Here is a 25,160-nt window from a genome sequence, read left to right on the forward strand (position 1 = left end):
GGTTCACGTCACTTATACCCACCTTTCATTGGACAAAGCAAGTGGATAGGGAAGTTTAATCCTACTGTGTGACTGAAAGGAGACGAAGCCAGAACATTTGTGAACATCTCAAATGCCCACCACCTTTAATATAGTTTATTTCTCTCTTGTAACAATCTAAGCAGGTAGGCAGGGCTGGTATGACATCAACACAGTGTCAGGGACGCAAGGCTCCTCTGTCTGTTTGCCCTGTCATTCCCAGGGTGCTTCTCTGGAATCACCATCAAATTTATATTCCAGCCCATGGGAAAGGAGGGGTACACTCTCCGTTTATTTTAGGGGCATAATTTGGAAGTTACACACATCAGTTCTATTGGCTAGAGCTGTGTCACCTGGCCACTAGCTGCAAGGGAAGCTGGGAAATGTAGTCTTTAGCTGGGTGACTGTGTCCTGCTGAACATCTCTTACTGTAGAAGGAGGGAGAACAAATACTGGGTGCAGGGAAGGTGCCAGTAGCTCTGCCACAGCAGCAGCTTTGGGACCTCCAGCACTGGGGATCACGGTCTTCTACATCCAGTCAGTTCTGTCCAAGGTGAGCCTAACTGTGTGTGTCTGTGTTTCTGAGAAGTTATTTGTAAATCAAGAGTGTTCATAAACTTAAATGCTCACTTCAGAGATGTTTCATCTTCTTTTCTGGTTGCTTCTATTTACTTATTATATTCCACATTGTTCGAAAAGTGTTTTTTTTTTTTTTTTAATGGAGGTACTGGGGATTAAACCCCGGACCTCGTGCATGCTGAGCATGAGCTCCCACTGAGCTATACCCTCCCCGCCATTTGACAGATTTTAAAGAGTCTTCTGTGGGGAGGCTAACACACTAGCTTAGAGTTTCTTTGCTTCCAGCACTTCACACAAAATGCAGGTTGTAATTTAAAGACATTATCTCATTTTCAAAAGTACTTTTATTCCTTTGAGTAAACAACCCCAGACTTGTTTATTTTATAAGTTGGGGATTTTATCTACTGGACTTTCCCTAAAAATGTTCTCAATATTTTTCCAGTCTCAAAAACTAAATGTTGATTTCATTTTTGTCCCTAGATTCTCTCTGGGGAAGGGTTGTAGGGAAGAAAAAGATGAGGAATTCTCCTATGTATCAAAAATTTCTAAGAAAATTCGTTTTAATCCCTTGGGGGTTTATATTCAAAAAGACAGTACTATCCTAGACTCTGAGGAAGTAAAATCCACTTGGTAAAACCCAAAAGAAAACTGAAACTTTACTTAAATAAAATGTTTTGCAACATCTCAGCTGGTTGGTGGGTCTGTGTGCTTTAGACTATTCTTGCAAGAGCTTGTGAGCAGGCGGGTCTGCGAGGGGTGGAGGTTTGAAGCGCCACACAAAGCCCGTGATGCAGATCGACAGCTCTATGGATGTGCTGGGATTAGGGAGACAGGGCAAAGGTTTCACCACCTCAGCTCAGTCCCCGATCCCTGATTACTTCTTTCCTAATGAGAGAACATTCCCCCTTGCCACTCCCTAGTTTTCTTTCTCTGGCAGCTCATGAAGCGGCTGCTGAGCCAACTCTGGCTTTCGGGAAGTCAGATGACCTTTTCCCTCTCCCAGCACTCTGCCTCTCCCTGCCCCTAAGGTGGACACCATGGACCCACTGATGGCCGTCCTTTGCCTGCTGCCCCTGTACCCAGGTAGGAGCAGGGGAGGGGGATGTGGGGGTCCCGTGGGTGATCCCAGTACCACCCATATGCAAAACTGACAGTCTCTTCTGCTTTCCTTTCCTTATCTGTGCCTTCCTGCTCTCCATTTCTGTGCCATGTCCCCATGCCCACAGGCTTGGCTACAGCCGCTCCCTCCTGCCCTCAGAATGTGAATATCTCTGGTGGCACGTTCACCCTCAGCAACGGCTGGGCCCCTGGGAGTGTCCTCACCTACTCCTGTCCCCTGGGCCGCTACCCATTCCCTGTGGCATCACGGCTGTGCAGGAGCAACGGGCAGTGGCAGGTCCCGAGAGCCATCCGGGTGACAAAGGTGGTCTGCAAACGTGAGCTCCCCGCCGGCGGGCCCCCCCACCCAGGACTTCTATTTAGGAGTTGCTGGGGTGGGGCTTAACCTGACTAGATAGGATGGCTAAGAAGCTTTTCAAAATAGTGGGAAAATGTCAACTGCCCACAGCCAAGCATTGGAGGCAGGCTCTGATGGAGATTGTGGGGAACTAAAGCCAGGGATGATTTTTAAAATACTTAACAATCCACTGCATGGTGCTGACCATTCAGAGTGGCTGCTGAATGATCCTGGAGCCCCCTGTTGTGCCAGGCTTCACCCCTTTAGTCACCCACTCATGAGGATCCCAGGGGAGGGGCTGGGGTGGCTGTGGCATTCAGGGGCTGAGAGAAGTGGCTGTATTTCAATCTACTAGGTTGGTGTGAAATTGCGAATATTCAGCCAATTGCCAAAAGTAGCAATTTCATGGGCATCAACCTAATATTTTGACAACCAGTTGGCTCTTCCCAGGCATCCAAGCTGAATGTCACTTACTTGGTGTCCAGCCCAAGTGTTATCCATCCATCCCCAGTCTCATCCCTGTCTCTCCCTGCAGCTGTTCGCTGTCCAGCCCCTGTTTCCTTTGAGAACGGTGTGTACACCCCACGGCTGGGGTCCCACCCTGTGGGCGGCAACTTGAGCTTCGAATGTGAGGATGGCTTCACACTTCGGGGCTCGCCTGTGCGGCAGTGTCGCCCCAATGGCATGTGGGATGGGGAGACGGCCGTGTGTGACAACGGTGGTGAGTGCCCTGACTGATGGCTGCATGGGGCGGGGGTCTCCCGGGAGTCCTGGAGTTAGATGTGTGCCCAGGGAGCCTCTGTGGGGACAGGGACCTGGTGCTTCTGGTGCCAAAATCACATTCCTGGATTTTGGTAAATTGAGGTCTATAGGTCACACATCTCCGGCTTGTGGGGACCCTGGCCCAAGGCAGTTGGTGCTAAGCTTCAGATCTGACAAAAGACTCCACATTCTCTATCTGGCTTCTGCAAATGCCTCAAAGCCAGATTGGTTTTCAGGCCCCCAGGGCTATTGCAGGGAGGATGCGCTGAAGGCAATCGAGTTTGGGCTTAGGTTCTTGCGAATGGAGCAAGTTTGTGTTACAAGCCCAGCTCTGACTTTGGTAGCCTTTGGGCTAGTTATTTAACCTCTCTATGCCTCAGTTTCCCCATCTGTAAAATGGAGATAGTAAGAGTACCGACTGCCTGGGAGTGCTGGGTGGATCAAGTGAGTTGCGTCTGGAACAGTCCCTAGGATCTAATAAGCTCCACATATACTTCGGTCACGGTCATTCCTGCCCCTGTGAAAGACAACCAGCTCTGCTTGACTGAAGCAGGGCTCCCGGAACCCCTGGAGCCACATCTGTCTGTGGGTTTGGGGAGTTTCCGGGGTCACTGTTCTGAGTACACAATACAGAAGACTCAAGAGTCCACGAAATGGCAGGACCAGGACCTCACCTGGTACCCAGACTTCCTAGTTGGCCCCCTAGTTACACCCTTGATCATTTATTCAAACATAAATATAATTTATTTGAATATGGAGGTTTAATCTACCTAAAACATAGAAATCTTAAGTATTCAGCTTGAGGAGATTTTATACATGTGTCCACCCATGTAATCACCCAAGACCGAGTGCCCATCACCTCGGGAGGCTCCTCCTGTTCTCTCCCATAAGGTGACCACTCTTCGGACCTCTGCCTCCATGGACGAGTTTAGCTTATTCTTACACCTCACACACGTGGACTCATATGCACGTGCTGTTTTGCAACTGGCTTCCTTTAGTCAACATTCTGCCTGGGAGATGTATCCATGTTTTCCTGTGTTTTAGCAGTTTGTTTTTTTTTTTTTAGTTGCTGTGTGTTTCCATTATATGAAAATATTATAATTTATCTATGCATTCTTCTGTTGGTGGGCATTTGGGCTATTTCCAGTTTTTGGCTCTATGCTCTATGCATGTCCTTGCACACGACTGTGGGTGCCCCTAGACGCTTGTTTCTCTTAAGCATGACACCTAGGAGTGGAATTACTGGGTCATAGGTTGGCAGATGTTTTGTTTTAGTGGAGGCTGCAAACAGATTCCCAATTGACACTCCAGCAATGTAACAGCTCAGGTTGTCTGTCCCACATCATCTTTGACACTTGGAATTACCCATCTTTTTAGTTTTAGCCATTTCAGTGGGTGTGGAGTGTTGTCTCATTGTTTGCAAACAATCTCTGTGGAAGGGTGGGGCTTCTCAGCCAGCATCTTCCCTGGGGCTCTGGGGTGGGTGCAGGCCGACTCTCTGTGTTGGAAGTGGGATACTTTAGCTGGAAACTGAGGTTACTGAGTTCTTTTGTATTTTTTTGAGGCTACTGAGTTCTGAACATCTCCCCCTACTTCAGGTTTTCCATCCACATGCCTGGGAGGCACGTGTTTCCCAAGGGAGAGACCATGGGACCCACAGAGCCTCTGAGGGTCTGGAGGAGGAAGAGCCTGGAGGGAGAGGGTGGAGAAGCAGCATTTAGAGGCTGAGGAGGCGTCCCGGCTCACCTCCATCTTCCTTTGTTCCTTGCAGCCAGCCACTGCCCCAACCCGGGCATATCCGTGGGTGCGGTGCGGACGGGGTCCCGCTTTGGCCTTGGGGACAAGGTCAGATACCACTGCTCCTTGAATCTGGTGCTGACAGGCTCTGTGGAGCGGGAGTGCCAGGACAGTGGGGTCTGGAGTGGGACGGAGCCCATCTGCCGCCGTAAGTAGCTATTCTGATCCTCCTGAGACTCCTGGCCACTGCCCCGGCCCTGGCTGACCCGGTGGCTCTTCCTACAGAGCCCTACTCTTATGACTTTCCTGAGGATGTGGCCCCCGCCCTAGGCACCTCCTTGTCCCACCTCCTTGAATCCACCAATCCCACCCAGAAGAAGAATGGTGAGTTCTCCAGGAGGGGGCGGCAGGCTGCTGGGGAAGGGCGTGCTTCCTAGGGGCTAAGCTGACCGGCGGGGAGGCAAAGAGGCCTGGTAAGAAAGCAGGGAGGAGGAGGAGATCTGAATCTGCCCTTTCCACTTTCCTCCCAGAAAACCTGGGCCGAAAAATACAAATCCAGCGTTCGGGTCACTTGAACCTCTATCTGCTTCTGGATGCCTCTCAGAGTGTGTCAGAAGAGGACTTTGAAGTCTTCAAGGACAGTTCCTCCCACGTGGTGGACAGGGTCAGTAAATAGGAGCCCACACACAGAGGAGGACTTCCTGCACTCGCCGTCTCTCTCGGTCTCCTTCCTTTCCTCAGAATCACACTCACAGCCCACCTCCTCCAAGAAGTCTTCCTGGATTATATGCATGCCATGCAGGAATCATGGCTTTAATTTATAGGATCCTATTTTTCATTCCACAAACACTATTGGGCTATATATGTGAGGCCCTGTTCTGGGTGCTGGGGGGACCCCAAAGATGAACAAGGCTGAGATCCCACTTTCCAGGATTTAATCATCTAGAATAGAGGTCTTCACAGAGAGGTACCCAAAATAATCCACCAGGATGTGGCTGGAAAATACTGGTCTCCGTATTGAATAGTTGCAATTTAACTTACATTAACAACTTAATATTTAAAACTTTTTAAAAATTTTCAATATTTTGTTTAGGTTTTAAAATATGTATACTATATTTGAATAGTGATACACTTTATAAATATGAGTGTACGTTATAAATACATATGTGTATGTTGAGGGATGTGCTCAAAATGTTTTTACTGATGCGACGCATGAGCAGGAGAGCTTGGAAGCCATTGGTTCAGATTCCTTGCCAAGACTGTGCTTGGTAATTATGCTTTTCACAATAGTTTGTGTAGATAAATGTTTTTTCCTCCCGGCTACATTTTAAAGAAGGCAGCTTTTGTACACCTTAGTGTCTTTCTTAAGAAAGTAACTTAAGTGATTCACTAAACCATGAAGGCTGCAAAATGCGACAGAAATGTGCTGATAGGTTCAAATTCCACCTCCACCTCTTGCCAGCGGTGTGATCTGGGGTGACGTAATGGGCCTCAGCTTCCTCATCTATATGATAGGGACCCTCACGACCCCCTCACAGCATTGATGTGAGGAATAAATGAACAGTGAACCTGTCAAAGAGTAGACAGGACCAGCAAATGTCAGGTTCCTGCCTTCTTCAAGCAGCTGTTTCCCAAGAAGGGACCCCTGAAGGCCTTGTGTCTGTCAGTCTCCGTCCAGGCTCTCGGCCTCCTCCAGGGCCCTTTGCGGCTCTCTTACCATCTTCCTTTTGGTTCTGGGGTCCCTCACGCTACCTCTCACCTCCCTTTCTCAGATCTTCAGCTTTGAGATCAATGTTAGTGTCGCCATCATCACCTTTGCATCAAAACCCAAAATCATCATGTCAGTCCTGAGCGACAAATCCCGGGATGTGACTGAAGTGGCCAACAGTCTGGAAAATGCCAGCTATAAAGGTATGATGTCATCCAGTGACAGTGACGGGAGTGGGGCGGGGATGAGCTCTCTGTAGCTGCCAGCTGATTCTAGACAAGTTACAGAGTGAGGCCTCTTGGTGGCATTCAAGTCCCAGGGCTCTGGGACTAAAGTTCCTCAGGTGGGGGTGGCTTCCAAGTCAGGTTCCTGGTGGGGGAGTCCCAGGTCCTACCAACACATGGCTTACTCGGACATGCTGCATGTCCACACGTGCCGTGCATGTTGTCAGCTCCTTCCTGATGCCAGAACCACATGGTCTGCTTTTCATAGTCCCCCTGTACCACTGTGAAACCACGGGAGTGGTAGCTAGCAGGCGGCTAAAACAACCCAAGTGCTTTGGAAACCCCATCTTTGAATCTTGGGACTTTAGAGTGGTCTTTAGTGGGGTTATGCAATAAACATTTGTAAGGGGAAAGGCTTTTCATGTTTAAACAGGCAATGTCTAACTGGATATCAAAGGTCTGAGTTTATCACACCAATTGATATATGCATTTCCAGTGTTTGGGGAAATGGCGTGATTCCCTTCTCCCAGGTGGCAGGCAGGAAGTTTCTAAGAGAGCTTTTCGTCTTTGGATATTCCAGACCATGAAAATGGAACTGGGACCAACATCTACAAGGCTCTAAATAGTGTCTATAACATGATGAACAACCAGATGGAACGCCTTGGCATGAACACGGCGGCCTGGCAGGAAATCCGACACGCCATCATCCTTCTGACAGACGGTGAGTGAGTCTGGCACGTGGAAGGAGCAGGCCCATGGGGTCAGAAGACCTGCAGTCTGGTTCTCCCACTGCCACTTCTGGCCTCCGTTTCTTGTTTATAAAGTAGGAATAGTGTTAATGATGATGGTAATGACCACCATAACAGTGGTGGTGATGTCATGGTAGCTGCCCTCCTTCACTTACACAGTTTTTATGAAGAGCAACTTAAGTAGTTTATGTAAAAGTGCTTTAAGACTGTTAAGTGTTAGCTATTGTTACTACCTGAGAGGTCACCTAGAGTGTGCTGGATGGGGAGGCGTGGCTCTGGACCAGTGATGTCGAGGGGCATGGATGGAAGGGCAGACTGGGTGGTGGATCTGGGCTCTGCCATTTATCTCTTGATTTTGTCCAAAAAAATACACAGCCCCTCTAGAAATCAATTTTTTTTGTCTATAAAGTAAGGATACCCTCATTTCCTGGGGTTTCATGAGAATGAAATGAGGCAAAGTATATGGAGCTCCTGGCCCAAAGCCAAAGAACTTCAGTAAATAATTTCAGAATCTTGAAACTCGAGTGTGGCGTGTATGTGCGGAGATTCCCGGGATGAAGGCCTCCTCACTCCTCCAGGGCTGTGGGGAACCTTCATATATCCACCCAGATGGACAGTTCTTTCCCTCCTCTTTCTAGGCAAGTCCAACATGGGTGGCTCTCCAAAGCCAGCTGTTGACAACATCAAAGAGATCTTGAACATCAACCAGAAGAGGACTGACTATCTGGGTGAGCCTCCCCCCCACCGGCCCACCTGTGCTGCCCTGCAGGGGGCACGAGGCCCACTGCCAGGGGCTCCAGCCTCTTGGTTTTCTTTCTATTGAGACACCAGTCTGGGTTGTTCTGTATGAAGGCAGCCGACTGTCACACTGGAGTCTAGTCAAACTGCCTGTGGTTTCAACCTTGGATTCATCTTCGACTGGCTGTGGCTGTGGGTAGTGTCTTTACTTGTAAGAGGGGCCAGTATAAGGACCTGCCTCAGAGGCCGATGAAGGCGAACGCTCAAACATCGCTTGGCACAGAAAAACTCGGTGTACGTCAGCGGCACCATCATCATCCTCATTGTCGTGGTTTTTTCCCACCATCTTATGTTCCACAGGCCTCTCCCGGAAGAAGAGGCCTGGACCTTGTGAGGACTGTCCCAGGCACTCTTAGAGCAGTGCACATAACTAACGAAGGCTTTGGCAGTTGCAGTCTCTAAAACAATTCCTTTAATTCAGACTAAACAAAAATTGCACTGACCTTTGACCAGAAAAAAACTTCAAAGAGAAAAGCTCCAGATAAGGGAGGGCAGCTGGTTTTGAGGCCCCAAGTTTTACTTTCCCCTTGGGACCTCTCTTTTCTGTTCATGCCTCTCACTCCATTTGCCCCTTATGAGTAAACAGATTCTTCAAAACCCTGACCTGGAGGAGCAGGTAGCTCAGTGGTAGAGAGCGTGCCTAGCAAGCACAAGGGCTTGGATTCAATCCCCAGTACTTCCATAAAACAAAACAAAACAAAACAACCCTAATTACCTCCCCCATACCTTCCTCCAAAAAAAAATCAAAGTACACAGTGCTGTATGTCAACTATGTCTCAATAAAACTGGAAGGGACAAAAAAGAACGATATTTTAAAAATTTATAAAAGAAAAACAAAAAACTCCCCTGACCTAAGGAAGGCAAAAGCCAAACTTTACATCCTAACTCCTTAGCATCACTGGGCCAAGGTTAAATGCTTGAAAGCATCTTATTAAAAAGAAGCAGAAACTGAAGGGAAATAGTCAGAGAAAACATGTGGGGCCTGACAATTGTCCAGTTCCTATCATAACTGCAAAAAAGGACTGTAAGGGGTACAAAGGGTGGGAGAAGACTGGACTCTTTGAGCCACTCCAAGGCAGTTTCTGATTGGCACCCACATGTGCTCAGAGGCTGGTGTGGATGGTTGTGTGGACCCAGGTTCTCCAGCGGGAAGAGATGGCTCGGGGGCCCCGTCCCAGAGTCTACATTTTACAGAGGAAGACCAGTTTTGAATGCTACATCATAGGTTCTTTTTATCGATGTAGTCATTTAAAAGTCCTCGCTAAAAGCCTCTCCTGGGCCAGTCATGTTCTAAGGATACAGCTGTGAACAAAACAGATGAAAATGCCTGCTTGCATGGGGATGTCACTCTGGAGGGGGCAATGTGTTAGTTTCCTAGGGCAGCAGATAATACAGACTTGGCTGATACCAAGGTCAAGGTGTCAGCAGGGCCATGCTCCCTCTGGAGGCTCTAGTGGAACGTTGTTCTTACCTCCCCCAGTTTCCGGCGGCTCTGGGCTTTCCTTGGCTTGCAGCAGGATCACCCAATCTCTGCCTCTGTCTTCACGTCACCTTCTTCCCTGAGGGTTTCTCTGTGTTGTCACACGGTTTTCTCTCTCTGTGTTTTTGTGTCTAGAGTCTCCTGTTCTTATAAAGGCATCAGGCTGGGCCCACCCTAATCCAGGGTGACCTCATCTTAACTGATTATAGCCAAAAAGACATTCTATTTCCCTATTATTAGTCACAGGTACTAGGGGTTAGGACTTGAACATACCTTTTGTGGGGGACACCATTCTACCCACTCTAGGCATTAAACAAAATAAGAAGGAAACCATATTGCACGATAGACAGTGACATGTACTAAGGTATAAAATGAAATGGAGTGGGTGGAAGTCTCTGGGCCACTGCAGTTTTAGACAAGGAGACCAGGGAAGGCCTCACTGAGATGGTGACATTTGAGTCAAGACTTAAAAAGTTCAGAGAGGGAGCCATGTGGGAAGTCTGGGGGAGGCGTGAACCAAGCAGAGGCGCAGCTCATGCAAAGGACCTGAGGTGGGAGTGTGCCCACCAATTTGAGGAGCTTCAAGGAGGCCATGTGGCTGGAAGAGAGAGAATGGTGAGGAGTAGTAGGTAATGAGGTCAGTTAGGTAGTGGGGGCAAGGGAGTCCTCCTTATGTGGGGCACAGCGAGTTCCAAATTACAGCCTCCTATGCAACAGGGTAGCCCCTTGGCCACAAGATTCTGGTGATTTCTTCCTTCCCATCAGACATCTATGCCATTGGCGTGGGCAACCTGGATGTGGACTGGAGAGAACTGAATGAGCTGGGGTCCAAGAAGGATGGCGAGAGGCATGCCTTCATTCTGAAGGACACGAAGGCTCTGAGTCAGGTCTTTGAGCACATGCTGGGTGAGTGTGCTTCACCCTCTCCTGAGCAGGGTGCCCAGAGTGGAACCGGCCAAGGGTCCAGGTTGGCAACTGCTCACAGCACCCCTCACCTGCCTCCTTCCCCATCTGCTCCTCACATCCACAGATGTTTCCCAGCTCACGGACACCATCTGTGGGGTAGGGAACATGTCTGCCAATGCCTCTGCCCAGGAGAGGACACCTTGGCATGTCACTATTAAGGTACCAGGAAGGAGGGATGGGGCTTGGATCCCAGAGGTGACAGTGGCCATGGACCAGAGACACAGCAGTCCCTGAAGATCACCTGTTCCCCTACAGCCCAAGAGCCAGGAGACCTGCCGGGGGGCGCTCATCTCAGACCAGTGGGTCCTGACAGCTGCTCACTGCTTCCGCCAGGCCGAGGACCGCTCCCTGTGGAGGGTCAGTGTGGGTAAGGCAGGGCACGCACCAGCGTCCCGACCCTGCAGCCAGAGTTCCCACCCCTTGTCCCTAGCCTCTGGCCCCTTCAGGAGCCCTGGTCCAGCCTAATCTGCCATATTGTTTTCAGGGGATCCCAACTCCAAGTGGGGCAAAGAATTCCAAATTGAGAAGGCAGTGATCTCCTCGGAGTTCAATGTCTATTCCAAGAAGAATCAGGGAATCCCGGAGTTCTATGGCAATGACATTGCCCTGCTAAAGCTGGCCCAGAAAGTGAAGATGTCTACCCACGCCAGGTGCCGGAGTCTGGGATGGGAGGGTGCCCCCAGGGTGAGTGCTCTGGGGCGCCTGGAGGAGGGGACACCAAGGATGGGCCTGTGTGACACTTCTTCTCTTCAGGCCCATCTGCCTTCCCTGCACGGTGGGGGCCAATCTGGCTCTGCGGAGACCTCCGGGCAGCACCTGCCAAGACCATGGTGAGTGCCGGGCTCAGTGTGCATGAGGACCCAGGGACTGGGGCTTGGGGTGATGACATGGTCTGTGCGGCAGCCCCCAGGTCAAGAGTCTGGATGCTGAGTAAAGAGATCAGAACTGACATCCTTTTCCTTGATGGCAGAGAGGGAACTTCTGAACCAAATGAGCATTCCTGCTCATTTCGTGGCCTTGAATGGGAGCAAGCTGAACATTAACCTCAAGACAGGGTCAAAGGTGAGTGTCTCAGGTCCGGGATGCTATGCAGGGATTGGATTCCCCTGTGGTAGCTCCTGGAACATCTCTCTTCATCCTGTAGCTTGGGCTGCTTTCTCCATCTGACCCCAAGTCACCGCTCCTCCCAGACCTAGCTGCGCTGCCAGCTGTCCCCTGGGCCTGCTCATGCCATCCTTCTGTCCTGTTCCACCCCTACTGCAGTGGAAAAACTGTATCCAGGTCGTCTCTCAAGACAAAGTCACATTCCCCAACTTGACAGATATCAGAGAGGTGGTGACAGACCAGTTCCTATGCAGTGGGACTGAGGAGGATGACAATCCCTGCAAGGGTGAGCCCCTCCCACCCACTTCTCGACCCTCATCCTGGAACCTGGATTCCCAAGGGGAAGGCCACCTGTGTCCCTGTGGCTGGCACGTGTACCAGGACACCAGTGCACTGCCCTGATGCAGTGGTGAGAGTCAGGATGACAGTCTCTTGTCCCTCTTTTCTGGCAGGAGAATCTGGGGGAGCAGTTTTCCTTCAGCGGAGATTCAGGTTTTTTCAGGTGAGGAGGGAAGGGGGATGGAGTTACGGGATCTTGACCTTGGGGGAAGAGGCAGGCCTTTGGAGAATCCAGGGAGGTTGGGGCTTGGAGCTAGGGCTGGGGCAGCCTCCCACCCCATCTTCTCCTTTTTTCAGGTGGGCCTGGTGAGCTGGGGTCTCTACAACCCCTGTGGCAGCTCCAATAAAAACTCCCGCAGAAAGGCCCCCCGTGGCAGGATCCCACCACCACGAGATTTCCACATCAATCTCTTCCGCCTGCAGCCCTGGCTGAGGCAGCACCTGGAGGGCATCCTGAACTTTTTGCCCCTCTAATCATGGCCACCGAGGCCTTTGCTGTCCTGCCGGGACCTGCCATCTCTCCCATTTCCTATCTTTCAACTTTTACCCTCAGACTCCGTGACCCATCCCCTCTCCCTGCTCTGAGTAAACCCCTGCCTCTAGGAACCCGAGGCGAGGCAGCCAGCGGCACATGCAAGCCGGGGAATCCCCAGGGCTCCTGCCGGCGTGGAGATCCTCGGGTTTACTTGGCTCACTCTTTCCTTTCACTTTCACGTGGAATTTCCCAGTTATGAAATTAATAAAAATCAATGATTTCCTCATCTATCTGTGCCTCTACCTGGGTCCTGTGGGGAGAGAAAAGCCAGAATGATTCCAGGAACTGCAAGAAGGCAGGTCAGAGACCCTTCTGGACAAACAATGGCTGGACTCTGCTCCATAACAGAGTCAACAGGGGAACCAGTGAGGGCCTTGTGTCTGGTCCCTAAGGGGTAGGGGGCTTGTTGGGGAGGAACGAAGGCTGAGAGGAGGTGTTGACAGGAAGAATCCTGGATCCTGGGCAGCCAAAGGTGGGATTTTGCAGTTTCTGTTTCCTTGACTGGCAGCTCAGAGGGGGGCCCTCCCGCTCGGACATTCCGGAAAGTGATGTGGGTAGGGTGGGTGGGGCGAACAGCAGGCGCCAGAACACAGGTTGCATAAAAGGCTGGAGGTTGTAGGGGGCAGGGGAAGGGCGCGTGACACAGCCCAGGTCTGGAGCTTCAGCTTGGAAAAGCCCGCCAAGCAGACACATAGCAGAAGCTGAGACAGGCCGTCCTGCCCTCAGCCCCAGCTTCTCCCTGTCTTCCAAAGCCATGGGGAGCAGTCGCAGCTGCCGACCCTGCCTAGCCCCCTTGATCCTGGCCCTCTTGTCTGGAGGTAAGTGCCCTCACAGGCTCCCTCCTGCTGCCCCCAGGATCCCTCCTTGGCCTTGTGAGCCTGGGCTTCACGGGCCTTCCTCTTTAGGTGTGAGCATGACGCCATTGCCTGAGGCTGGGCCCCAGAGCACCTGCTCTCTGGAGGGAGTAGAGATCAAAGGTGGCTCCTTTCGGCTGCTCAAGGAGGGGCAGGCACTGGAGTACGTGTGCCCTTCCGGCTTCTACCCATACCCTGCGCAGATTCGCACCTGCAGATCCACAGGGTCCTGGAGCACCCTGAAGACTCAAGACAGAAAGATTGTCAAGAGGGCCGAATGCAAAGGTTGGAGGGCAGCGAAGGGGGGCATGGGCCAGCAGAGGGACGGAGCAGGTGGTGGCCACGACCCAGACTTGGACAAGATTAGAGTTGTGTTGAGACCAGGCAGTCTGACCAGGCGGGCTGAACAGGGGTGGGAGCCGAGCAAGGGTTGGCGGTGGGATGGAGGGAGCAGCAAGGGGGCTAAACTTTACTAAGCATTGACTGTGTCAGGCAGCCCTGGCAGCTGAAAGAACATTCAGAAATGGGGAGGGTAAGTGGCTGGACTCCTCACGGGTTGAGGCTAGTAGCTGATCCTGTGGGATCGAGAAGACACTGTTTCTCAGTGACAGGGTCCCCGAGACCAGGAGGGATGTCCTAAAGGGCAGCCCTTCCCTCTCGGTCACTTCTACTTGTTCCCCTCCCCCAAAGCAATTCGCTGCCCCAGACCACAGGACTTTGAGAATGGGGAGTACTGGCCCAGGGCTGCCTACTACAATTTGAGTGACCAGATCACTTTCCGCTGCTATGATGGTTACACTCTCCGGGGCTCTGCCAATCGCACCTGCCAAGAGAATGGTCGGTGGGACGGGCAAACGGCCATCTGTGATGATGGAGGTGAGAAACTTCCCCTCTCCCCATGACGGCACCCTTGCCCTGACCACCTCAGCCTGAGGAACTGGCACCAGAGCTCTTGTGCTCCACCTTGCTCTCCGGGCCTCCGGCTTTGGCCTTCACCTCCGCATCTCATGCTTCCGCAGCGGGGTACTGCCCGAACCCGGGCATCCCCATTGGCACAAGGAAGGTGGGCAGCCAGTACCGCCTTGAAGACACTGTCACCTACTACTGCAACCGGGGGCTCACCCTACGGGGCTCCCAGCAGCGCAAATGCCAGGAGGGTGGCTCTTGGAGTGGAACGGAGCCTTCCTGCCAAGGTGACTCTTGAGCTGGACAGTCAGGTCAGATCTTGCTCACCATCCTCACATCCCCACACAAGGGCACTGCCTTCTCCCTACTGCAAGCCAGCTCCTTCCTCACTCTTAAACATCCCTTTAGGACTCCCTCACTTCTGAGCCCTTTCCACCCCAGAAATCCACCATACCCTGTCTCTCTGGTCACTGCGTCCCTGACCTCCCAGACATTTGACCTGATTTCTGACCTCTCTCAGACTCCTTTATGTATGACACTCCTGGAGAGGTGGCCGAAGCCTTCCTATCCTCCCTGACAGAGACCATAGAAGGAGTTGATGCTGAGGATGGACACATTCCAGGTGTGAAGGCAGAGATGGGAAGCGAGGTGGGGGTGGGGTTGGAGGATGAAGGGGCAGGAGAACCATGAGTCTCTCTGGTGGCACCCAGGGGAACAACAGAAGAGGAGGATTGTCCTGGACCCCTCGGGCTCCATGAACATCTACCTGGTGCTGGATGGATCAGACAGCATTGGGGCCCACAACTTCACAGGAGCCAAGAACTGTCTCAGAGACTTCATTGAGAAGGTGAAATCCCCTCCCCTTGAACGTGGGGACCCTGAATGGATCTGGCTGCCCTGCTGGGATTAGCTCTTGGAGCTCCCAGCCGCTCTGAGCCACAGGGTCCCAGAAAATCTCCAGGTCCTGTTCTGTCCTCCTTCACTTTTACTTGAAGCAGTTTCTTGACCTTTAACCCAGACTCCTCCAAGAACCCCAGGGTGACGAGTCAGTCCTTGAATCTCTTACTCTGGCCTTCCCTACCTGTCCTAGCAAAGCTACTGAATTCTCCCACTTGCTTCCCTCACCCACAGGTGGCAAGTTATGGGGTGAAGCCAAAATATGGTCTAGTGACATATGCCACATATCCCAAAGTTTTGATCAAAGTGTCTGATGCAAAGAGCAGTGATGCAGACTGGGTCACAGAGCAGGTCAACCAGATCAACTACGAAGGTCAGAGGTCAAGGAAGGGAATGGTGGGAGGTTCACTTTGGGGTCAGAGGGATCAGAAGTTTCAGGGGTGTTGTGGGGAGTGGGGAGTGAGACCATATAGTGGGGCAGGGAGGACTACTTTTTCTAGCTGGACAGCAGGGTCACTGGGGAGTCTGTTGGAACTGAGAGGGTCACTTTGTCATCAAAGGGAAGTCAGTGGGGGTGACAATTAACTCAGAAAGTTCGAAAATGTGGGTTACTGATAGGCCTCTGGGGACACGGATGGCTTGGAAGACCAGGTGAGGTGATGATTTCTTCCCTTTCCACAGATCACAAGCTGAAGGCAGGGACAAACACAAAGAAGGCCCTCCTGGAAATATACAACATGATGAGCAGGGAAGTGAACACCTTACCTGAAACCTGGAACCGCACTCGCCATGTCATCATCCTCATGACTGATGGTCAGAGGGGCCTTTCTCCTGCCCGACTCCCCACCCTCTCACACCAGCGTATGGCCTTAAGTCCACATGTAACACTGGACTCATGGCTGGGCCCTGACCGCTGCTCAGGGCCCTGAATTTGTCCATCTCTCCTGGGAACCTTTATAAGGAGGGACCCTTTTCTTTAAAGCTATGAGCTGTCACTTCCATCACCTCCCCAATCTGCTCACTCAGCCATAGGTGTCACTCCTTCTAGCCAGTTTCTCTTCCTTGACCCTCTCCCCTCCTTGTCTCCTACCTTCATGGCCCTGTCTCTCCTGCAGGCTTGCACAACATGGGCGGGGATCCAGTCTCTGCCATTCATGATATCCGGGACTTGCTGGACATTGGTAGAAGTCGCAAAAACCCAAGGGAGGATTATCTGGGTGCGTTTCAGTGCCCAGGACCCAGCACCCCACTTTCTCAGCTCCTGCCCACTTAGGGCCTTGACCCTCACTCTCCCTTTTTCTCCCTCAGACATCTATGTGTTCGGGGTTGGGCCTCTGGTGAACCAAGAGAACATCAATGCTTTGGCTTCCAAGAAGGATAAAGAGCAACACGTGTTCAAAGTCAAGGACATGGAGGACCTGGAGAATGTTTTCATTCAAATGCTTGGTAGGCAGATACCGGAAGGGTAGATGGTCAGGAAACTCAGTCCTCTCCAGGCCTCCCAAGGTCACTCATTCGTCCACTCCTCCCAAAGCCCTGGCAGCCTGCAAGTCCTTTCTCATTCTTTCCTCTCTACCTCGGTGTCACTATTCTTGCCTCCTGGCACTGTCCATTCCCTGATTTTAGACTCACAGGGCTCTGACTGAAGTCGGAGAGCTTTCTAGAGTCCCTTGTTTTACAGATGTGGAAATTAAGGCCCAGAGAGATCCAGGAACAGCAGGCTAGCAAGAGTTGGGCCTGAAAGTCGCTGGGTCTCTAATCCGAGTCCCATGTTCTCTTCACGATACCAGTGGTTTCTTACTCTCAGCATAAAGAAGCAAGTGCCCCTGCCCCTCCCTTCCTCCTATGGGCCTCTGCTCCCCAAAGACACATACATGTCCCTCCCCAAGACTGCTGCCATTTGGAAGTGAAGGGCCAGCTTTCAGCACATTCTCCTTTCTTGCCAGATGAAAGCCGGACTCTGGGCCTCTGTGGCATGGTTTGGGAGCACAAGGGAGGTACTGACTACCACAAGCAACCATGGCACACCAAGATTTCAGTCACTGTAAGTGCTGGTGGGGACTCATGGGAGGTGAGGTCAGGGTGAAATGAAGGTGGGGGAAGAGCAATCTGTTCACATTAGGTTGTGGTGTTTGTGAAAGGCGAGCTTCCCCCCTCTGCTGCTCTGTTCCTAGCGCCCTTCGAGGGGACATGAAAACTGTATGGGTGCTGTGGTATCTGAGTACTTTGTGCTGACAGCCGCACACTGTTTCACGGTGGAGGATGAGGCTCACTCAATCAAGGTCAGCGTGGGTAAGGAGGCAACCAGTCAGTCCTGACCTTCAGCCGTGCCCTCTGGGCAGGACCTGCCACTTCTTGAGCCCACACTCCACCGGTCCTCAATGTAGCTCCCTCCCTTGCATGCTGGACCAGTTAGGGATGGGGAAGACTGAAGTTACGGATGACACGGGGCTCGAGGCAGGAGGCTTCTCGCAAAGAAGTGAGTGTTCTACAAGTACCCACTTTCCTACTTCAGGAGGGAAGAATCAGGCCCTGCAGATAGAGGAAGTCATATTTCACCCAAACTATGACCTCAATGCGAAAAAAGCAGAAGGAATTCCTGAATTTTATGACTATGATGTGGCCCTGATCAAACTCAGGAAGAAGCTGACATATGATCAGACCACCAGGTGAGCCAGCTGGATCCCTGAGGAGAAAAGGCCGGGAGAGGGAGGGCTGGGAGACTGGGGCAGGTCCAGAGTTCGCCATCCCTGAGTGTCCCTGTCTCTCCTTAACAGGCCCATTTGTCTCCCTTGCACTGAGGGATCCAATCAAGCCTTGAGGCTTCCAAGGCTAACCACTTGCCAGCAACAGAGTAAGACATATTCTGGGAGAGGAGCAAAAGGGTGAGATTCCAAGAGGCAAATGAGGCATGAGGGGGAGCTGTAGGTGATGCCCAGCCCAGGCTCCAGCTCACACGAAGGGGCTGAGGGACATTGGCTGAGTGACAAAGACAATGGATAGATGGTGGGGGGGTGGAAGGGTGCCAAAATGACCCCGTCTGTCCACTTGTCTAGGGGAAGAGCTGCTCCCTGCAAAGGATATCAAAGCTCTGTTTGTGTCTGAGTTGCCCAAAGAAAAGAAACTGATACGGAAGGAGGTCTACATCAAGAATGGGGAAAAGGTGAGGAACGTGGGATCCTGAAGGGGTCCTTTAGGCCCCAATTCTTCCTAAGCAAGCTCTGTTCTTCACCTCTTCCTCCTCTGTGCTTCCTACCCCACCTACAGAAAACCGCCTGTGAGAGAGATGCTCTGCATGCCCCAGGCTATGACAAAGTCAAGGACGTCTCTGAGGTGGTCACCCCCAGGTTCCTTTGCACTGGAGGGGTGGCTCCCTACGCTGACCCCAACACTTGCAAAGGTGAGAGAAGGCTCTTTGGTTGTGCTGTAAGTTCCTGGGACCCAAGAGTCTCTTCCCCTACAGCTCTTCCTCCCCACAGGTGATTCTGGTGGCCCTCTGATTATTCACAAGAAGAGTCGCTTCATTCAAGTGAGTTTCCCCTTTCCTAACTGTGGGGAGATGCCAGGTGGTCAGTGTTGTGTCCCACAGCAGGAAAGCTCAATGCATGTGGCTGGAAAGCGGAGGGTGGAGCCTGCCCTGCCTTAGGACTCTTCCTTAAACTGGCCAACTTAGGGCTGTGTGTCTGGTCTGTGTGCTGGAGGATAAGACTGAGCTGGGCCCCTGGTCTAGTCCTCCCACGTCAGCTCAAATGCAAACAGCTGCTTCCTGGGATTAGGAAGGAATTCCGCCCAGTGACCGGTGGTATCCCCTCGCCCTCTCCAGGTGGGTGTGATCAGCTGGGGCGTTGTGGATGTCTGCAAGGGGCAGAAGCAGCCACCTGCTCATGCCCGAGACTTCTACATCAACCTCTTCCAAGTGCTGCCCTGGCTCAAGGAGAAACTCAAAGATGAAGACCTCGGTTTTCTATAAGGGGTTTCCTGCTGGAAAGGGGCATGAGATCAAATTAAAACAGCTGCGACAACACCTGTGTTCAAGATCCTTTTGGGGTAAAGGAATGGGGAACGTGCGCTGGCCATGTTGTTACAACTGAGATCAAAACTAACGGCTGTTTTTAAAAGCTTGACCCCAGTCCCAAGTGCTGAAAAACCAGAGGCTGAGGGAGATCTGTAAGCTTCCACCTCAGTGTTTTACTGAGACCAGCGTTGGGGCAGATGAGGCACACGGAATCCAGCTTCACTCCCTAGAAGCCGTCCACAAGGTTTTCCTTGTAGACGTCATCACTGTAGACAATCTGGGTCCTCTTGTCCCGGTGGCAACCCTTAGGGCTATTCTGGACAGCTAGGGAGGGAGGAAAGGATTTGTTAAGGTCCGAAGGAGAGCACTGAGGAGACCTGAGGCCCAGAGTCTGACCACCTCAACACCTCTGCCCTCTCTCTGGCCCTTGGCGGCCCAGCCTCCATGCTGCCCTCTGGTGGCTGGATGGCCTTTCTAGCTTTACACCACTTAGGTAAGAAATCTCAAATGTTACTGTTGAGACATGTGAATGATGTTAACCTACTACTTTCAGTCAGTACACCAAAAATTAAAAATTAGAAAACCTTTATAGCCCTTTGTTAACATGCAGATCATTTCTGGCTCCTTCCTCTTATATAGAGTGCCACTCCCACTCTGAACCCCTTTGCACCCATCCCTTTGCACGAAAATCCATTTCAGGTAAAATGAGTTATTTGCCCCATTAGGAGAACTCACTCCAGGTGTAGCTCTGGCCGCAAGAATTCTCCCTCGAGCTGCCTCTCCCCTTCCTCTTTCCTCCCCACACCGTGCCCCTCCACGCTATCTCTGGGGCTAGAGTGAACCCCTCACACCAAGCCCCGTTCTCCTGGAGCTGTGTATCTTGACACTGCTGATCATTTCCTCCTTCTCAAAGCTTGTACCCTTAGGCTTCAACAACCCTCGACGGTGCTGCTCTCAGCACCGTGACCTCTCCTTCTGTCTCCTTTGCTGCATCCTCGACTTCCGCCTGACATGTCGGGAGGCTGGGGATGTGTGGGGAGTGAGGAGGACAGCCCTGCTCCCTAACACAGTCTCCGAATACTCCTCAAGCCCAGTCCTGGGTCATTTTTCCCTCCAAATTCAGTCTCCCCCACCGATACTACCGCTTTGCAGCTACCCTGTGATACAGAGGACTCTGATCTGTGTTTTCATTGCTCACCTCACACCTGAGTTCCAGACCCCTAACGTCAAAGGCTTATTTTACAAAACCAGCTATACTCCATCTCAAAATGAACATGCCACATGAGATGCTCATTTTCCTCACCAAGCTGACTGACTCACTCCCCTCTTCCTCCCTGTGCTGGTACTGCCTTAGAAATTATCTTCAATCCTTTTCTCTCCTTCTCCTGCCTCTAACAGGGGGCCAGACAATTCTTCTTCTCATTCCCGCAGCCGCCACACAAATCCAGACCTCTGCCCCCTCTAGGGAACCCAGAAACATGCAGGGGAACAAAAAAAGGGGTGGCCTAGTGAGGGACAGGATGAGGGAGGAAGAATCCTGTTCTTACCCAGGGAGCCCCAGACAGACTTGCCAGTGGCGGCATCCAGCATGGGCTGTTTTCGGGCAATGCTGACTTTGAGCTGTACGGACTCCACCTGGGTCCCGTTGAGCTGGGGCAGAAGAGGGGAGGGGGCAGCGGATGGGGGGGGGGAACATTACAGACAAACTAAAGGAGGATTTCTAGGCGCTGCCACCCTAGAAGTAGATTGAGTAGGGATCTGAGGGTATAAAGTTTCCTGTGTGAATAGGGAGGGACTTTTTGTCAAGAGGAAATGATTTCCTCCTGGATCCCAGCATTTTAAAAGGAAAATAGGAGGATGGCAGGAGGGATGGGAAGAACAGATCTGGGAAGTCCCAACCTCAGCAACGGCCTGATCTGCTGACTCCATCTTTTCGTAAGTGACGAAGGCACAGCTGGGATGAGAAAACACAGGGTCAGTAGAGGGCCTATGGGCTCTTCAGGACCCCGCCAAACCCAGTGTAACAGGCTGTGGAGACAGGCGAGCTTCCTCCCTTAGGGCTCACACCCCAGGTCCTCCTAGGACTTATCATCTTTCCTCATGGTCGTCCTTACTTTCTGGGTGGGTCCATGGAGAGGTCAATGATGTTTCCAAAGGGAGAGAAGGCCCCACGGAGGAGGGTGGGCGTCATGTCTTCTCCATACACATAGAGAGTATTCCCCTTCCGCGGGGCCCGGCGTTCAGGGAATGAGTCCGACCCTACAGGACAGGAATTAGTCATGAGGCCTAGTCTATCTCACCCTCCACTTTAAGAGTCCACTTTAGTGGGACTCACCTAAAACTTATCTGAGGTCACTTCCCCACCAGCCAAGATCACTCACTGCGGAAAGGGCCCTCTCGGTCCCGATCCCTGTCCCGGTCTCGATCTCGGTCTCGGTCCCTGTCCCGATCTCTGTCCCGGTCTCGATCGCGGTCTCTGTCCCGGTCCCGGTCTCGATCCCGGTCTCGGTCCCGTTCCCGGTCTCTGTCCCGGTTCCGCTCACGACTGCGGTCCCGGCTGCGGCTTCGGGGTGGGGAGGCTGAGGAGCGGGCACCACCACGTTCTTCATAACCCCAGTCAAAGCTTCGAGGGGGGCCATCACCAGCCCCTGAGACCTCTGCTTCTTCCCCATCTGGCCCCAGTTCCCGAAGCCGATCACTGGAAGATACAAAACTGCGGAGAGGCAGACAATGAGGATCAAAGGGGGCCTCTACTTCATCTTCCCAGATCCTGTGGAGACTCAACACTCCCTCCGTAGCCCCAGCTCCTCCCACTCCAGTCCCGAATCGTCTAAGGACCCAGGCGATGCCCCCACTATCTTCCTCCCCTCCCCAGCCAAAGGGGACCCAGTCCTATCTTTCTCTAACCTCTCATACAGAGATTTCCTCTGGGGACGTCTGGATGACTGAAAGAGAGACCAAAGACAGGTAAGACGATTCCTCTTTGCTGGCATGTGGCCCCAAATACGTGGGTTTCTCGTCTTTTTCAATCCTGGGCCCCTCAGAGACAGAAAATTGGAAACAATTACCTCCTGCAGATCGTCGTCGGCAGATACACTCCTCTGGAATGGCTGGAAAGTGGGGACTGGCCCCTTCTCAGGGTCCTGGGAAGGTGGGAGAGAGCTACCTCAGCGGGGGGAGCAGGAGGCTACCTAACCATGGGATGGTGGGGGTTCCTCCTCCCTCACCCTCTTCTTGGCTTCCTCTGGCCTATCTTTATTTTCTGTTAACTCCTCTGTACCATTCTTACTTGACTGTGTGGTATTTTTCATAAATGACTTAATACACCCTTAAAGTATTTAGTTTACTTAAAAATTTCTTGAACCTGATGACATTTTCAGCCTGTTCAACTCCTCAGAGTAACAAAATCCAGGAGCTCTAATATGTGGTGAATTAGACTCACAGAATGCGTAAAACAAAGAATTCAGGAGCCACCCACTTTCTTCACCTTACGGATAAGAAACTGGAAGCTCAAAATGGGATAGCAACTTGCGCATGATTGAACAGGCGTCACTTTTCCCTTAAACCTACCTCCATTTCAACTTGCAAGGATGCCCTCTGGAGTCAAGGATCCCCTGAACAACTTTTCTCCTTGTGCTCACCTTTAACTTCCCCTCTAGGGTTCGAGAACGTTTGAAGCCTGAGTTCTTGGTCTCGGCCTTGATGGCACTGATGGCTCCTGACTTCACCAGCTGCTTTGCCTGCTCTGTTGCTGTGGCTGTGTCCACCACAGGCTGCTCTGACAGTGCTGGAGTGGTGAGGGAAAGAGGCATTATGTTAGCCAGGCTGGGACAGAGGTCAGCCCCACGCCGCTCACTTCGTCTGCCCCAGCCCCGTCACTCACAGCGTTTGACACCGCCTTGGCTGGCTGTGCTGCTGCTGCTTTGCTTCTTCAGAGCCAGCAATGCCTTTTTCTGGTAATGACAGTGAGAAGAGAGGGGTCGGTGAGGGCCAGTCCCTGGCCAGGTCCTCTCCCAAGGCCCCTAGGTGCATCACTCCAGGGGACACCTTTCTCAGAGAAACTAATGCACGTGGTGTCCCTGGAATGGTACACTGAGGTAACCTTGCCTCTTATAAGGCCCCCCAGATCATCTATAAGGCCAGCCATACCTAATCTATCCAAACCATGGTATCCAGAGGCTTTCCAGACTCATGTTTTACAAGTTGAAGACAAGGAATTCAGTCACAGACAAGAGCCCTCAGATATAAGCTGCAATTAAGTATAAGCCTACATGCCTTTCTCTAGAGGCTTCATCCATCCGCCTCCTACATATAGAAGGAGGACATCCCACTACTTTGAAACAGGGATATGCAAAAGTATGAGGCGTAAATTTTCCCCTCAAGAAGCTTTCAGTCTAAGAAGTAAGATGACTAGACTGAATTGTCAAGAATAATTATAGGAGGTGCAGACTGTTTGTAGCTGAGCGCAAGTAAGGTTTTTCTGATGCCAAATGACTATTATACTGGGCCCTGGATAGAATCTACATGATGCAGACTGAGAGGAAAGGGGACTGTAGACAAAGCAAACAGGGTGCCAAAGAAGCGGAGATAAGAAGGCTTTGGGAGAGCATGTTTTGGGATTAGGGAATAGTTCTATTTGACTAGGAAGAGGTGCCACGTTAAGACTTTGTTTTATAGACATCATGAAACCACGCATAGCTTCTGAGAAAAAGAGGGACAGAGTTTTGTGTTTTCAATGTATCACTTTGACAGGAGTAAAGAAATCTGTCCAAAAAAGAAACTTGTTGAGAGACCATTACAACAGTCTAGGTGAGCATCTATCAGCAAAGACCTGATCTAGAGAATACACAGGAAAAAGAAAACAGGAAATTACTTCAAGGGAAGAATAAAGGTGACTTGGCAAATATTTGGTTGTGCAAATAGCGGAGAAGACGGAGATGAGATTTTAATTCCAAACACACAAGAGAAATGAATGTAGTCAGTCCTATTTGGAAGGCCAAGATTAGAATAGTAAGGTAATAACTTCAATTTGAGATACGTAAGGTTATCAATAAGACTCTAGACGGAACTCGAAAAACCGAGCTTGGGGATCACCAGCTCTTAGGTAGTACTAAAAGCCGTAAGAAAGGAAGACAACTCCAAGGCAGACTGCATAGAAAAGAGACAAAAGAAAGTACAAACCAAGACTTGGGAAAGTCCACCTCTGAAGCTACACTGAGAGGTGATATGTCTCCAGGTGGGAGGCAGAAGAACACCCCCACCCCCATCCCCTCACTCACCCCAGGTGTTCTCAGAGTGTAGAGTCTTTGAAAGTTTGGGCAATGCCCACACACACTCCCTCACCTTTTTCTTGAGTTTGTTGAATTTCTTCTGCAGAGCCTCCTCCTCCTCGCTCAGTCCGGGGGGTATCACCAACATGGTGGCTCCTGGTTCAGGGGCAGGGCCCAAGACATCTTTCTCCACTGTCACCGCCCAGGATTCACACGCCGTCCACACAGAACCCAACCCCACCCCTCCAGGCCTGCCTACTCCTGTCTTTTGCTTCTCCCTACACCTTGCTTAAACCAGGCTGCTGTCCAAGCCCCCGCCGTCGGGATCAACCAGCATTCCCTTCTCTCTCCAGGAATCACGGATACCAGCACCTTGGGACACCATGTGGCCCGGGAAGGGAGAAACACTCTCTCCGTCGCGAAGACGATGGCACCAGACCCCCCTACCTCGCTGGGGTTATATGGCAATCGCGGGGTCTGAACAGCAGAGGAAGCAGTGGAACCCGCGCATCGCTCTTAGACCAACGAAAAGGTTAAGAAGAGAAAAGGAGCTCCGAAAAAAGGGGCGAAGGCTGAGAAAGAGAAGGCCTTACCTGAGGGGGCGGCAACCGGGGCCCCGATGGTCTCAGGCGGCGCCCGCGCGGGCAGCGGATTGCGGGCTCAGAGCGATGACGCAGCGAGGGGCGGAGAACGCGGTAACCAGGGCGGCCCGCGGCGCGCACACTTCCGCCCGGCCTCCCACCAGCTTAGGCCCGCCCCTCGG

At 51.8% G+C, this 25,160-nt stretch overlaps 3 protein-coding genes across 5 annotated transcripts; 2 read left to right on the forward strand and 1 right to left on the reverse strand.

The window, feature by feature from the left end:
* The first annotated feature begins 1,323 nt into the window (after positions 1-1,323).
* C2 (complement C2) lies at positions 1,324-12,681 on the forward strand. Of its 2 annotated transcripts, XM_010978104.3 has the most exons (18): positions 1,324-1,680; positions 1,824-2,033; positions 2,589-2,774; positions 4,587-4,760; positions 4,838-4,936; positions 5,083-5,216; positions 6,325-6,463; positions 7,065-7,205; positions 7,872-7,961; positions 10,277-10,417; positions 10,542-10,636; positions 10,733-10,844; positions 10,962-11,127; positions 11,231-11,307; positions 11,448-11,539; positions 11,741-11,867; positions 12,034-12,083; positions 12,218-12,681. In XM_010978104.3, the coding sequence occupies exons 1-18, from the start codon at positions 1,635-1,637 to the stop codon at positions 12,392-12,394; spliced, it is 2,256 nt and encodes a 751-aa protein (XP_010976406.2). In that variant the 5' UTR covers positions 1,324-1,634; the 3' UTR covers positions 12,395-12,681. The 2 variants fall into 2 exon arrangements, with proteins under 2 accessions (XP_010976406.2, XP_031290863.1); XM_031435003.2 differs by lacking the exon at positions 1,824-2,033.
* Positions 12,682-13,040: 359 nt separating this feature from the next.
* CFB (complement factor B) lies at positions 13,041-19,136 on the forward strand. The gene is made up of 18 exons (XM_010978102.3): positions 13,041-13,273; positions 13,361-13,594; positions 14,000-14,185; positions 14,329-14,502; positions 14,736-14,837; positions 14,926-15,062; positions 15,347-15,485; positions 15,794-15,925; positions 16,228-16,329; positions 16,421-16,558; positions 17,059-17,156; positions 17,287-17,404; positions 17,628-17,781; positions 17,890-17,966; positions 18,169-18,275; positions 18,380-18,512; positions 18,592-18,641; positions 18,936-19,136. The coding sequence occupies exons 1-18, from the start codon at positions 13,210-13,212 to the stop codon at positions 19,080-19,082; spliced, it is 2,292 nt and encodes a 763-aa protein (XP_010976404.1). The 5' UTR covers positions 13,041-13,209; the 3' UTR covers positions 19,083-19,136.
* A 144-nt stretch (positions 19,137-19,280) lies between these two features.
* Positions 19,281-25,160, reverse strand: NELFE (negative elongation factor complex member E). Of its 2 annotated transcripts, XM_031435010.2 has the most exons (11): positions 24,991-25,160; positions 24,471-24,553; positions 23,011-23,080; positions 22,769-22,914; positions 22,196-22,270; positions 22,035-22,072; positions 21,509-21,840; positions 21,242-21,386; positions 21,027-21,081; positions 20,675-20,777; positions 19,281-19,451 (listed from the first exon to the last, which is right to left on the reverse strand). In XM_031435010.2, the coding sequence occupies exons 2-11, from the start codon at positions 24,543-24,545 to the stop codon at positions 19,354-19,356; spliced, it is 1,137 nt and encodes a 378-aa protein (XP_031290870.2). In that variant the 5' UTR covers positions 24,546-24,553; positions 24,991-25,160; the 3' UTR covers positions 19,281-19,353. The 2 variants fall into 2 exon arrangements, with proteins under 2 accessions (XP_031290870.2, XP_031290872.2); XM_031435012.2 differs by lacking the exon at positions 20,675-20,777 and having other exon boundaries at positions 24,991-25,121.

The sequence above is a fragment of the Camelus dromedarius genome, chromosome 19 (assembly GCF_036321535.1).
Source record: "Camelus dromedarius isolate mCamDro1 chromosome 19, mCamDro1.pat, whole genome shotgun sequence".
Lineage (NCBI taxonomy): Eukaryota > Metazoa > Chordata > Mammalia > Artiodactyla > Camelidae > Camelus > Camelus dromedarius.